This window comes from Nyctereutes procyonoides, unplaced genomic scaffold (assembly GCF_905146905.1).
Source record: "Nyctereutes procyonoides isolate TBG_1078 unplaced genomic scaffold, NYPRO_anot_genome, whole genome shotgun sequence".
In the NCBI taxonomy this organism is placed as follows: domain Eukaryota; kingdom Metazoa; phylum Chordata; class Mammalia; order Carnivora; family Canidae; genus Nyctereutes; species Nyctereutes procyonoides.
This window is the reverse complement of record NW_026575040.1, coordinates 2962656-2977013: the sequence shown is the minus strand read 5'-3', so window position 1 is coordinate 2977013 and position 14358 is coordinate 2962656. Positions and strand designations below refer to the sequence as shown.

At 53.8% G+C, this 14358-nt stretch overlaps 1 protein-coding gene across 1 annotated transcript; it reads right to left on the bottom strand.

Annotated features, from left to right (window-relative positions):
- Window positions 1–1446: 1446 nt before the first annotated feature.
- LOC129506407 (cholesterol side-chain cleavage enzyme, mitochondrial) lies at window positions 1447–12836 on the bottom strand. The gene is made up of 9 exons (XM_055320097.1): window positions 12568–12836; window positions 9030–9185; window positions 7438–7637; window positions 6383–6586; window positions 5594–5751; window positions 2949–3115; window positions 2671–2749; window positions 2065–2262; window positions 1447–1634 (listed from the first exon to the last, which is right to left on the bottom strand). Exons 1-9 carry the CDS (start codon window positions 12834–12836, stop codon window positions 1503–1505), a joined length of 1563 nt encoding a protein of 520 aa, XP_055176072.1. The 3' UTR covers window positions 1447–1502.
- Between the last annotated feature and the right edge of the window lie 1522 nt (window positions 12837–14358).

Sequence of the window (14358 nt, the reverse complement as noted above, 5' to 3'; positions counted from 1 at the left end):
TGTTTCCTGGGAAGGGGAAGACTTAAAGCCTGCCTGTGGCAATCAATTACAGGTTAGTGTGAAATACCCTCATTAACCTGGGCTAGGCTGAGCTGGCAATGTTGAATCCAAATACAGCCAGAGCAGGAAAGCACATGGAGCCAGGGGAAGGAGCCCTCCCCTGAGAGTCAGGAGCCCTGGATTCTAGCTACAAGCATGCCGTGTGGCCTTGAGTGACTCAAGCAACCTCTCTGGGCTTCCATTTCCCCATCTATCCCGTGCAGAGCTTGCCTTCTTTGATGGTAAGGGCCTTTTCAGCCCTAACATTTCTGCATCATAGACAACTAGGGCCCAGAGAAGAGAGAGGAAGCAAGAAGGAGAGAGAAAGCCAATGAGAAAGAGGATCGCATGGCAGGGAAAACAGAAAGGCTCCAAGAGTGGACTCCGAGACCGCAGATGATGGTAGAAGAGACCCAGGCAGCAGGGCTGCTCTACTGAGTGGGATTAGCGCCCCTGCCTGCCTGCAGGACTTAGACGTGGCTAACAGAGGGCCAGGAGGGTTCAAGCACCTGATCAGGCCAGGAGTGGTGCGGCTCGGGAGGGGTTAAGAGGACTGATGTTAGGGCCAGTGTCAGACAGTCCAAAAAATACACCGAAGACTCAGCCACAGTCTTCTTGCCTACTGCCCACAGTGTGGACAAGTGGGTACATCTCCCTAGAACAGGAAGCCGGGGCCTGGGGAAGCCCCGAAAAGGTCAGGTGGGGTGAGGAAAGCATGCTTCTCCTCCAGGTCAGCCACCTCACACCAGCCCCTCACTCACAGGCTGTGGCCCTGGCTACACCCCAAAACTCTAGCTGGACCTTGGCAGAAAGTCCTCATGAGCCCGCGGGGAGCTCCTGCCCAAGGTTCAGCCGATCAGAGCCCAGCAAGAGCCTCAGTCCTGCTAGGTGGCCCTGCCCCGAAGCCAGCATGAGTCCACCCCTCTCAGGCCACCCTGTTCCCTTCTCAGAAGCCAGATCCTTTGTACCTCTGCCTACTGCTCTAGTAGCTCCCGGCACGGTGGCAGTAGCCCACCACCTGCCGCGCCTCGCCCCCACCCCAGGCAGCAGGGAGGTTGATCCTGCGGGCTCCCAGCTGCTGTAGGTGGGAGGGGGTCCCAACAGAAAGGGCCCTGAGGCTCCGCCGTTCCTGCTCAGATCCCACTGTTGACCTGTCAGGGAGCATCTCCACAGGAGGGCGGATACCTTGAGGTCCAATAGAAATGAAAACACTTCCCGTAGTTCAGCCATTTATTGCCTTCCTGGGGGGGGCAGGGAAAAGGTGGCGCGAAAGGGGGCTGTCCCCGCTGAGCCGCAGCCGCTGCCCCCTGAACACCAGCTCTGTCTCCTGAGAGCTGGTCCAAAGGGAGCAGGGGAGGGGGACCGAGGACTGGGGAGCAGACACCCCCCAGCTCCACCCCCTCGGGACTTCCTCCGGCAGCCCTGCTGGCCTGATGGGGGAAGAGACAGTATCCACACTCTCATCACACCTGGGGTGGGTCCTGGTTAAAGGGCCTGAAGGTGAGGAAGATGGGCTTGTCGGGCATCAGGATGAGGTTGAACGTGGTGCCCACATCCCTGAGATGCTGCATTTCAACTCTGAAGTTCTCCAGAATCTGAGAAAGAGGGGAGAGATGGGGAGGGGCTGTCCCCCCAGGGCCAGGCCCATTCAACTGTGGGTGTCGCCCGTGCGGGGTGACTCGGGGAGCTCTAAGGGGTCATCTGCCTGCTCCTGTTTACCAGGTGCAGTGCCTGAAAACACACCACTAGTGCTTTGTTTCCTTGGTCCACCTTAGCTCCTATGAAACCCTAGCCCACCCCGCACCCATCTTGTCACCACTTCCAGGAGGCAGATGGCCAGAGAACACCCGTGGGCAGTAAGCAGATTAGCCCAAAATTGTGGGGGGAGGTGGAGGGCAGGTCACAGGAGGCAGGTGTCCCCAACCTGCACTCCCTGGGCTCCAGGCAGAAACGGGAACAGGAGGCTCAGGGCCTCCATGAGGGCCACGGCCAGGCCGGGTGCCCGACGTCTGGGGCAGGACTCACATGGATGAGGAAGAGGGTCATCTCGAGCTCAGCGATGCGCCGGCCCACGCACTGCCGCACACCCCAGCCAAAGCCCAGGTTCCGGAAGTGAATGAGCTCCTTGTCCTTCCCCAGCCAGCGGGTTGGGTCAAACTTGCTCGGGTTGAGGAAGAAGGTGGGGTCCTGGCCCATGGCATAGGTGGACACCTGCACCAACGTCTGAGCACAGGGTGGCGGAGGCCTGAGTACAGGTGTCACCTTCTCGCAGCTGGGGCGTACATACCCCGGCTCCCCACTCCCACCCCTAGCCAGGCTGTCCTGCTCCCCTGCTGTGTGACCTTGACAAAGGCCCCAGGCGTCCCTGAGCCTTGCCCAGCAAGTGGGCAGTACCAAAGACTCAAGGCCAGGATGCCCCTGGGGACTGTCCCAGAGGGCTGCCCTCCTAACGCAGGGCTCCGGCACCACTGCAGACACCGTCCCCCCTTATGCCCAGTCCCCAGCCCTTCATCCACACGTGCACTGCTGCCACCAGGGACTAGGAGGGGACGGAACCCCACCGGCCCATCTGCCCCCACCTGACCTCCCCCATCCGACTGGCAGAGCCAGAAGTGCCCCGGCTGCACCTACCTTGGCAGGAATCATGTAATTTCGAAGAACCAAGTCATTTTCAAGGTATCTCTGCAGGGTCACGGAGATGGGGTGGAGTCTGCCAAAGGAAGGCATTAGGGAGCTGATGGCCTGAGGCCGGCACGGGGTCCCAGCTACTGCACCCACCCCAGAACCTGGAGACAGGACTGTCCCCTTAGTTCCCCCCTCCCTGCGCCCAGCGGTCTCCACAGACGTCTTGCCTCTGCCCTGCCCGGGGCCTGGGGGGTGAGGCGGGCAGGCGTGGCCGGCGGGCTTGCCTCAGTGTCTCCTTGATGCTGGCTTTGAGGAGCGGGACCAGCTGCAACATCGTGCTCACGTTTCCCTGGGCCTGGCGCCGCGCAGCCAGGACCTCCTCCCGCAGCACCTCCTGCACCTCCAGGCTGCGTGCCATCTCGTAGAGGTGCCACTGCAGTGTCATGGATGTCTGGCAGGAGTGTGGGGGTGCAGAAGGCAAGGGGGACCTGTCACTCCTGAGACATCCAAACCCACCCTAAATTCTCATTTCCAAGAATCTCTGCCCATCTTCATCCCTGTATCCAGAGACCACCATCCACAAAAGCAAAATACACTTCTAAAGGCAAAGGTCCCAGAAGCCTTCCCCACCCACCGCAGGACAGTCTAGGGCAGCACTTGTCCCGGTCCTCGTCCTTGATGTCACCAGAGCCCACCTGTTTCCTCAACCAGTAGAGTCACTCAGTCACCCTTCTTCCAGAGGACTCCCGGAGAGCTTTGGGACCAGATCCTACTGTGACGATTGTACTCCCAAATGACTGCCATTCTACCCCTCGCATAATAGACCTTCCCCCAACCTCAGCATCTGCCTGGGGGAGCATAAAATAAAGTGAGACCCAAAGATCCTAAAACCAGAACAACCAGACCTGTTTTCCCTCAGCGTCGCAATTAGCCTGTGGTAGATCCTAAGATGAACCAACTCATCTCTGTATTAGCCGGAGGTGGTGACCATTAGCCCTACATGGAGGTAGGAGTGACCCTCATCAAATCCCATAGCCCCAGATTCTTTGGTGGTGGGACCCCAAACTGGAGCCAGCCTCCCTCCTAGGGCTGGGACATGTTATCTTACCAAGGATTATATTTCTGTCCAAGAGGTTTGGACACTCTCCTACCTCCCCGCAGGAGCACTCAGGAAAAAAATGTCATGTGGTCACTTTTCTGCTTAAAACCCTTATGTGGCCCCAGACGCAGCTTGTGAAGCCCAGAGATCTTCCTCATGCCGTTTCCTCTTTCTAGAACTCCCCTCCCCGAACCCAGGAAGCAAAGATGTTCTCTTTCTTTAAGGCTCGGAGAAAACATGTGTATTTGTCTTATTACCCCCAAGGCCCGACACAGAGTGGGAGGGTCAGGAGATATTTGTTTTATCAAATAAGTCAAATAAGTTGCGCTGTGACCTCGACTAAGTTACTTACCCTCTCTGTGCCCCAGGTGCCTCAACTAAAAATGAGGGATCATAGTAACATACCTCCCAGCATCGTTTGTGGGTACTAAATGAGCTAATACATATGAGAAGCTCAGGCCCCTGCCTGCCATATAGGACAGGGTTAATACATTAATAATAAGGACAGCTGCTTTGGTGCAGGAAAGCGATTTTGGAGATGCCTTCTACATAACTGACAATGTTTAAAATATGCTCAGAGGCGCATCTGCAGCCTGTCCCATAGACCAACACCCCTCTGTTAGAGCACAATAGAAAGACGGTACCTGGGAAACAAAGTCATTAACATGGGAGCTTGGGCACCTGCTCCTCCCTCCTCCTGGCAACAGCCCTCAAGACACAGGTTGAACGATAGGTCCCGTATGGCGCACTCTCCCTATCCTAGGCCACGTTTTCTCTCCCTGCTTCTCAGCGCCGCCAGTCCCCAGCACATGCCTGGTCGTCGCCCTACAACACAGTGTGGTGGTCCTCTGTGCACGTGCTCCTCCTCATCATGGGATGATCATCATCATCATCCTCATCACAGCCCCACAAAGCTCACAAGTTGCAGTCCTAACCCCTAGTAGCTCACACAGCGACTGTATCGGGAGATAGGGCCCTTACCAAGCCAAGAAAGGGAAAATGAGGTCCTCACGTTTAGGGCAGGCCCTAATCTAATAGGACTGGCATGCTTATAAGACAAGAGTAGGACACAGACGTCCCCAGAGACCGTGCGGCGAAGACACAGGGAAAAGACAGCCATCCGCAAGCCACGGAGAGGCCGCAACCAACCCAGCACACTAATATGCCACCTGGGGCATTTGAGGTCTATCATACTCATCTTTATAGTCTCAGTGTCTGAATTCCAACTAATAATAAACACTAAATAATTAACTCTCACTATCACAGCAGCATGAGAAAGTTCAAGATATTGGCAAAAGGGAGGAGCACAGGCCAAAAACATTTTGACATTCTAGAAGTTGCTAGGGTACTGCACTGCCTGTGGAGAGGACCTGAGGGAGACATCACAGAGCATGTCTTCAGGTGTCGAGGTGGGTGTCGAGGGGGACTGAGGTCTGGAAGGGGGAGCACTGGAGGCAGCAACAAGACCCCAGGGCAAGTTCCACTGGCTCCTCGCTCTTCTGAGGGCCAGCCCGCCCTCCTGAATGAGTGCGCTGTGTCCTCCACCTGTGACTGGAGGCCTTCTCCCTTGTAGACACCAGGCACAAGCCGGCCATCTACACACCTAGTCACTCCGTTTTCAACGGCAAAGAAGAAAGTGTGGGTCAGCCTCAAGGCAAGCTCCATGGATGACGAATGTGATCTGTCCTTCTAGAAGATCGGTATTTAAGAAATGCAGCCAGGAAAGGGAGACCCACCCCCACATAGATAGGGCTTCATGCTACAAGGTGGCCTGGAGAGTAAGGGGCACAGGGCGCAGGAGGCGACAGGACGCACTGAGGGCCATCTTACCGTGTCCACGCCCCCCGCCAACATCTCTGTAATATTGGCCTTGACATCCTCGAAAAGCAGCTTGTTACTTTTTAGGAGGCGGTGCAGGATGCCCGGGTAATTGTCGACGTCTCGCTTCTGCCTCAGTTCCCAGTAGAAGTTCTGGGTGTAGATCTCGGCTGTGCAAGGGGGAAGGGAGTGAGGTCTCTGCAGGCGGGAGGGAAGGTGCGAGGCGGCACCTAGAAAGCTGGGCCGCTTTACTGAGCACACACCCTCTGCTAAGCCCTTTGTAGCCACCTAATTCCTGACCCCAGCTCTAAGGGGTAAGTGACGTCATTCCCATTTCACAGATAAGGAACCAGAAGTCCTAGAGGGTAGTGACTTGCCCAAGGTCATGGCGGCATCCGGGGCAGAGTGGACTTGACTCCCGGTCTGGCATCAGCACCACACCCCAATCCTCTTTCTCCACCCTGCCTTACCATCTCTCCCACCAAAGTCCTAATCCGTCACCACGCCCAGCCGTGTCTGATGCATGGTCCTTGACCCTCTGGGGATCCTGCTCTACTTTGGAAGAATAGGCTGAATGCCTCTGATCCTCTTTCTCCGGAAAAATCTAACCACCTCCAACAGTCAGCCTCTAGCCCACCGCAGCCAGTGGTTCCAGGGCCTCCCCGCCTCCCCTCCCTGCCCACCAGAGCGCAGAGCCTTCTTCTCTCTCTCTCCCCAGCCCCAGGCCTGGGTTTCCCACCCTCTGAGGTGGACAGGGCTCTCCTGGCCCCCGGACTTGGCTACCTAGGATGCAGCCGTCACCTTTGTTGAAAATCACATCCCATGCAGCCACATGGTCCCTCCAGGTCTTGGTCTTGAACAGACGGAACAGGTCTGGGGGGAAGGTGAGCATGGGGACACTGGTGTGAAACATCTGGTAGACAGCATCGATGAACCGCTGGGCCTCCGGGTCCACTCTCTCCTCCAGCATCCCCAGGCGCTCCCCGAACATGACATTGGTGATGGCTGCAGAGGGACGCAGAAGAGGCGCTTCCAACCTGGCCGTCGGAGGGCCTCAGCCCCCAGGAACCTCACCGCCACCCCTGCTAACACAGAGGATCTCCTGCACCCAACCTCAGACTCCTTCAGAAAAGAAACTGAGGCCTGAGTCCCCAAAGGCTGCGATTGCAGGGCTGAGCAACCTGCCCCCTGGCAACACTCAGATCCTTCAGACAGGAGAGCGGAAGACCCTGCAGAGGGTGGTGAGAAGCAGAGTCTCGGGCAAAGCTGGGAACCAGACCAGGAGGCGTGAAATTGCTTCACCCCCCCACCGCTCTCTCAGCATCCGGAGCAGCCTCTGCGCTTTCATCTTGGGCAGAGAGGTAGATTCCTCATCTATAATTGACCGAATTGGCTAACGATTTCCTGAAACAGGTCAGATGGAGACTGAGGCACACAAATCCCCGGAAACTGGCCATCTAAAACCCACTGTGGCTGGACCTGTGGTTGTGACTACAACCACCCCAAGTGTTTCCTGCCCACTAGGTCAGGAATTTGCATCCCAGATCTCCAGCAGAGATCAGGAAACCCCCATCTTCCCACGAGGCCTTCGCAGGCACTCTTCCCTCTGCCCAAGCTGCCTGGCCTCCTCCCCCATCTGTAAAACTCCTACATATCCTCAAATACCCCATTTAGATGAACCACCCAACCCTCCTTTTCCCTCCCAGACCTCAAAGGTCAATGTCCCGGGACAGAAAGAGGTAGAGGATGTGTCCAGCAGCTCATCCCGATGCTTCTTCAGGGTCTGGGTTGAGTCTCCAGGCAGGAGGCTGGTTCTCCCCCCACAGGACCACTGCCAGGTAGATAAAGCCCCTTACACTCAAAGGCGAAGCGAAACAGATCATCACTGATGTCTCCTGAGAACTTTCCAGAGCCCTGCTGCTTGATGCGCCTGTGCAGGACTTTGACAAAGTCCTGAGACACTGGGTCCAGCAGGGGAATGAAGTTCTTTATGGCCTCTGGAGCCATCACCTCCTGGTTCAAAGCCAGCCGGTCTTTCTTCCACGCTCCTGACTTCCTGAGAAAACACAAGCCCTCAGGCCCTGATGGTCACAAGCCTTGCACGCCTGGCAAACAGAGAGGGGCTGACTCGGCTGCGCCACAGCTCAGAGCCAGGTACTCACTCCCACCCCCAGCATCCTGGGCCTCCCATCTCCCAGCCTCCGCCTGGCCCAGGGGAGGAGACAGGAAGAAAGAAGGTGAGAGAGGAAACAAAACCCCCACCCCTCCTCCACACCCCCAGTCTCCCCTCCTCCGCACCCCCAACATGTCCCACTACTGACGTTGGTGGGGGATCTCAGGTGCCCTGAGCTGGGTCAGTGATAAGTCTCAGCTTATGGCCCATACTCGAAAGTAGAAAAAAAAATTAAAAAAAAAAAAAAAAAGAAAGAAAGAAAGAAAGTAGATCCATGCAAAGCTCTCTTTGTGGTTTCAGGGTTTGCTTGTTTATAAGGATGTTATCACAAACTCACCAGGCAGCATGGAAACTGGGAACTTGACAGTAACTTCTATGTGCCCACCCAGTCCTCCCACCACTGCCTCCCTGGCCAAGGGGACTCCCTTGCTTGCTTTTACATCTTGTTTTATCCAATCTGTATCTATTCCAAGACATACTTTTAAAAACTGTATTCTTGTTTTCAACTCCTTAAAAAGGCTGACATGGTTTGCTTTTTCCACTCGATTTTATATTTCTAAGTATCATCTGGATCGTTGTGGCTCGCTGAGTCCGTTCACCGTGACTGGTGTGTGCCACCGCTCACTCAGCCTCACTCCTGTCGGGCATTTAGCTGGTTTCCCGGGCTTTGCCGTCATGAGCAGCACTGCTGCAATCCTTCTAGCTCGTGTCCCCCCGGGACTCCATTCTTTGGAGTCTATCCCGGGACACAGAACTGCTGTCTCGTACGTATGTGAACGTCCAACTGCAGGAAGGAATGACCATCCATTTTCTGAAGTGGTGGCACCAGCTTTCACTACGAGAGCTCTCATCTCTCTGTATCCTCAGCAACACTTGACCTGCCCATTTTAAACTTTTGATGACCAATTTGGTAGAAAATGGTATCCGTTACACTTAAATACATGGACTTGTCTGTTTCTCACTGTCCCTGTAGACGCACGGTGGCAGGGCCCTGCCCTACTGGTCACTATATCCCAGAGCCTGGCACATAGTAGGTCCTCAATAAGATGGGACTTAATGCATGAACCAATCAATGAGAACTTTGCTAGGTCTTTATTTACTCAGTAGGATCTTTGCCCTGAGCGCTTCCCTGAGGCTGACAGAGTAATTCACCGTCAGCTGTTTTATGGAGACAGGAAGACCCCAGGGATTTGCCCAGCAGCCCCAGCCAGAAAGAGCAGGGCAGGCATGGCCCGTCATCTCCCTCCAGCCCCCAGGAGGTGGCCCAGGACTCACTTCAACAGGACGCCGACCGGTCTCTGGTAATACTGGTGATAGGCCACCCAGGGTGGGATGCAAAATCGTTCTGGAGTGGGACCCTCAAACTTAAACAGAAGGGCCACATCTTCCGGGTCGATGATATAAACAGACTCCACGCTGCCCAGCTTCTCCCTGGAGGAACAGAGGAGAGGAGCTAAGGTGGATTCCAGGGAAGCCAAGGTGACCTTGGGCAATCAGGATGGGGCTCATAGCCTAGAGCACAGATCAAACAGTCCTGGGAGCAGATCCCCCTTCCGCAACCCCCTCGCTGTGTGGCCTGAGGAAAGGCATTCACTCACTGAGTCCCAGTTTCCTTTTTTTACTAAATGGAAATACAGTCCCTGTCTCACAGGGTTGCTGAAGGGCAAGATGCTAACGCCTATGGATGTGACTCCTGCTAAGGCATTCTACAGTGACAGCTTTATGCTCATGTCACAGTAGCTGCTGCTGTACCATGGCATGCCCCCAGGCTAGCTCTACCTTACCCAGGGTCTACCTTGACCATCAAATCCGTGCTCCCACGCTCTTCCTCCTGCGTGTACACACCCTCAGCACCCTCCGTGCATCGCACCCCCTGCAGAGCCCAGGAACAGCACGGTCATGTCACCATTGGAGTGACTCGGCGTGGCTTGCTAGGTAGGCAGCCCATACACCTGGCCAGCCAGTCTCTTCTAGACTCTAGGATTGAAACTCTGGGAGTGACCACCCTGCCTCTCCTTGGACGCCAACAAAGCACTTTGTCTCTATTCAAACAAAACCACGGTTAAACATCAGGCCTCAAGCATAGATATATGTCAAAAAGCACTTTGTGGGTGGTCTCTATTAAAACATGACAGTCAGGAAATAGTAGAAAAGTCCAAATCTCCTATACATCTGCTTTTTGCATAAGAAAGTTAATTCAAGGGCAGCCCGGGTGGCTCAGCGGTTTAGCGCTGCTTTCAGCCCAGGACCTGATCCTGGAGACCCGGGGTCGAGTCCCACATCGGGCTCCCTGTATGGAGCCTGCTTCTCCCTCTGCCTGTGTCTCTGCCTCGCTCTTTCTCTCCCCCTCTGCATCTCTCATAAATAAATAAAATCTTAAAAAAAAAAAGAAAGTTAATTCAGGACACACTATAGGGCAAAATACAAAAATATATAGGTATAAGCTAAGTTATCTCTCTTTCCCCTTCCTCAAAGTGAGGAAGGAGGGAGGAAGGGAGAGGATGAGGGGAGAGGGAGAGAGTGCTCTTTAACCACGAACCCATTAAGCCCCAGCCTACCTTCCTAAGTCTCCTTGGGCTTCGTCCATGGCCTCCCAGAAAATCCCCTCAGTGTTTTTCCAGCTACCAAGTGTCCTCACACCACTAGCTCCATCCCCCCACCCCAGCTCAGCAAAATCCTTGAACTGCTATTACTATTATCAATTCCAACTCTGGGAATCTAGCCCAAGGCAGTGATCTGATGCGGGACAATGATGCCTCTAGGCATCGCATCTAATAGTGAAAAATCCCAGAGAGAGCTGGATGGCCACTCTAAAGAACTGGCTTCAATTATATGGCTTATCCACACTACAGGCTAACATGCTGCCTTTTAAAATCATATATAAGAAAAAACAGGCATATTAAAGAGAGAAAAGAGAAGTCATCCAGGTGTTGTGGGACCCCACCAAACATTCATAATGCTACATAAATATTATCAACACTGAGATGTATCCGATTGCAATTTCCATTTGTGCTTGTCGGTATTTTCTAAGTTGTTTATTCACATGTATTCAGAAGTTTATCATTTCTGGGCCATACGTTAGAATGGAACGACGACACCAAACTAGGAATCGGACGATTGGGGTTCCCTGGCTTTGTCCTGATGAGCTGTGAGACCTAGGCAAGACCCTTCACCTCCCCAGCCTCAGTTTCTCCAACTGTAAAATGTGAGTAGTAACATAGCACTTAAGGATGCGTCAAGAGGCTCAAAAAACAGAAAGGGGCTTGATAAAAGGAGTTCCTACCCGAGGGAGAGGAAGCAGGGCAAGAGGAGGAAGGAAGGAAGCAGGAATAACAAATGATCTCCCTGAAGAGAGGAGTAACCTTCTCCCAAACCTGGCACTCAGCCTGCGGGGCTCCCTGCCTCCAAGCAGCTGCGCAGAAGGCCCCTCTTGGACTTCAGAAAGGCTCGTGGGAGACGGAGGTAGGAGCTCTGACGAATGAGCAGCTGGACCCTACACAAACCCCCTGCCCTCCCGCCCCAGCCCCACCAGCGAGCCGGCCAACATATCCTATCAATGCCCTTTCCCCACCTTGACCCTTTCACTTAAAGTAAAAAGCACTGTCGCCCCTGGGGTCCCCTCCCCACCCCCAACTGGCACCTCCACCACCTCCCATCTCCCTTGAGTATCAGAACCCCGTCAGAACAGAACCCAGGTGTGGCTTGAAGGCTATGCACCAGAGAAACAGCTGAGCCAGAGCGAGCGAGGCCTCCCGTCAAGGGCAGCCCTCAAACCCACCTCCAGGGCTGGGGGGAGGAGGAGCACATTCAGAGGCTGAAAGAGCAAAGGCCTGTCCTCCTGGCAGAAACCAAGGCAGAGGCTTGGAGAGGGCCTCTAGCCAGGCCAAGTGGAGGGCACAAAGTCGGCTGCTCCCGAGCTACCCAGGGCTGAAGGCTGAGGCCAGCATCCCAGCAGGACAGGGATATAGCTGGGTGACCAGGCAAGGACGCTTATCCCTCAGAGCCTCGGGTTCCTCCCACAGGGGGGATGATAGCCTTACCTGCCAAGGCATCTGGAGGATACTGGATGGAGGAGGCAGTTAACAGGGCTTGTCCTCTTACCGCCATCACCCCCGTGAAGTGTCAAAGGGTGTAGGACCTGAGCAGCCTAGAGGCCTCAGGCTGGGGACTGAACCCACTGTCTGGGAAGCCTTGTCCCTTCTGCCACTGTCCTCAGGCATGGAAGAAATAAAGTCAGAAAAGGTAAGAGCAGGTGTGCTGGGGGGCTCAGTCGGTTAAGTGTCTCACTCTTCATTTCAGCTCAGGTCATGATCTCAGGGTGGCAAGATCGAGCCCCGCATTGGGCTCTAAGCTGGGCGTGGAGCCTGCTTAAGATTCTCTCTCTCCTTCTCCCTCTACCCCTCCTCCCCTCTAAAAAAAAAGGGCGGGGGATCCCTGGGTGGCTCAGAGGTTTAGCGCCTGCCTTCGGCCCAAAGAGTGATCCTGGAGTCCCAGGATCGAGTCCCACATCAGGCTCCCTGCATGGATCCTGCTTCTCCCTCTGCCTGTGTTTCTGCCTCTCTCTCTCTCTCTCTCTCTCTCTCTCTCTCTCTCTCTGTTGTGTGTGTGTGTCTCATGAATAAATAAATAAAATCTTTAAAAAAAGAAAATATGATTTAAAAATAATTTAAATATTATACATGTTTAAAAAATAATTTAAAAAATAGACAAGAGCCTAGAATGGAGGACAGAACTTTTGGGGAAAGGGAGTCCAGAAGGGCTTCTCAGGCCCCTCTACCCCGCTATCCCACCAGCCCCACACTGCCAGGCTTACCTGTAAATGGGGCCATACTTCTGGAAATTCTGGACTTGGTGATAGTGGATTTTCTGTGAGCCCATTTCCCTCCAGAAATTGTACAGGTTTAGCCAGCCATTGTTTCCTGGGGTGGGGATCTCACTGAAGGGGCGAGGAATCTGAGTGGAGATACTGGCTCCATCCCCGGTGGGCACCCTGGGATGCCCCGGACCCTCCCACACGGTGCTCAAGAAGGGCTGGCAGCCTTTGACCAGGACTGAGCGAAGAGGAAGCCCCTTGGCCAGCATGCCGTCCCCACGATCGCTACCGTCCCTACTCGCACTGCAGCAGGCCTGCCAGGGTGACTCCGGCCCTGGGCCCCTGCAGTCCAGCTTATAAGCACCAGCTCAAGGCTAAGTGAGCTGACAAAGCAGACAACCTCCCTCCTTCTCCTATTGGCTCCAGCCCACACACAGAGCCCTTCCCAGACTTGGGGTACAGAGGCTCAGTGTGAGATTTCTGCAGACAGAGAGGCTTCCCTAAGCACAAGGAGGCTCCCCGTCTCTGCCCTCACTATCAGCCCCAGCAGGCCCCTGCAATGGCACAGCTTTGTGCCGTTCCTCTGCTAGGGCCTCCTGCTCCTCCCTGCAGTGGGACCCAGGCCCTGGCAGACGTCTCTCAGGATGTGTGGACAACCTGGGGCCCAGGTTGGAAGTGAGAGCCACCCTGCAGCTTTTGGGCAGCACTTATTTATGATAGATAAATAGACAGATGATAGACTGATACATAGATTCATAGCCAGATACATAGATACATAGATAGAGACAGAGATGATCATAACCTGCTTTTGTATAGCTCTCTAATTTTTAAAGTTCTACTTTTTCTGCTCAGAATAAAAAACCCTGTATTTTCTAAAAATGTCATAATTGACAAGTATTGTTACATTATTTTTAAAAACACTAGTATCTATAAAAAACAACAGCCAAGTTTGCTCACTGTAGAACACTAAGAAAAAGGACCAACAAGAAAAATCAAAATCTCCTGAGACTTTCATGATGAGTGAAAGAACCCCACACCTGAGGGTGGGAGCTTTGGACCCTGCTCTGGTGACGTGTAAGAATCAGCGAAGTGAACATGCGGCGACAGGAGCGCTCCCCTTGGGCCGCTGGGTGGGGGTGGCTCAGTGGGTTAGGTGTCCGACTCTTGATTTCAGCTCAGGTCATGATCTCAGTCAGGGTCCTGAGATGGAACCTCGTGTTAAGCCCTGCGCAGAATCTGCTTGGGATTTTGTCCCTCTGCCCCTACTCCTGTTCACCTACTCTCTCTCTCTTTCAAATAAATAAAATATTTTTAAAAAGTTTCCTCTATGTCAAAAAAAGAAAGAAAGAAAGAAAGAAAGAAAGAAAGAAAGAAAGAAAGAAAGAAAGAAAGAAATGCTTCTCCTGTGGGATAATGACCAGGGGAGGGCATCAGAGAACTTCCTGGGGTGCTAGAAATGTTCTCTGTCTTGATCTGTGTGTTTATATCTATAAAAATTCACCCAAACTGTACACTAGTGATATTTGCATTTTATGGAATATAAGGTACCACAATAAAATGTAAAAAAAAAAAAATCTGTCTTTTTCCTAAGAAACTCCTTTTCCTAAGAAAAACAACAGGCTTTGACAAAGAGGACGCAGCCTTCCCAAGTAGGAGTTAAACCCAGCTCAAGCTTTGGCGCCGCTCCCTCTCCCTAAGGTAAGTAGGAGAGGGAAGTCCCCTGAGTCACGGGAGAGCAAATAGTCACTAGGCACCGAGCAGGGCCCACCCGGACGCCCCCACAGAGAATGG

Bases quoted from the DNA above. Each gene is read 5' to 3' on its own strand.
- LOC129506407 (XM_055320097.1), bottom strand. From the start codon at position 12,836: ATGCTGGCCAAGGGGCTTCCTCTTCGCTCAGTCCTGGTCAAAGGCTGC. The intron at 9,186-12,567 runs GTAAGCCTGGCA...CTGTTCCTCCAG, and splicing joins AAGTATGGCCCCATTTACAG to GGAGAAGCTGGGCAGCGTGG. The intron at 3,116-5,593 runs GTAAGATGGCCC...CACTCCTGCCAG, and splicing joins TGGCGGGGGGCGTGGACACG to ACATCCATGACACTGCAGTG.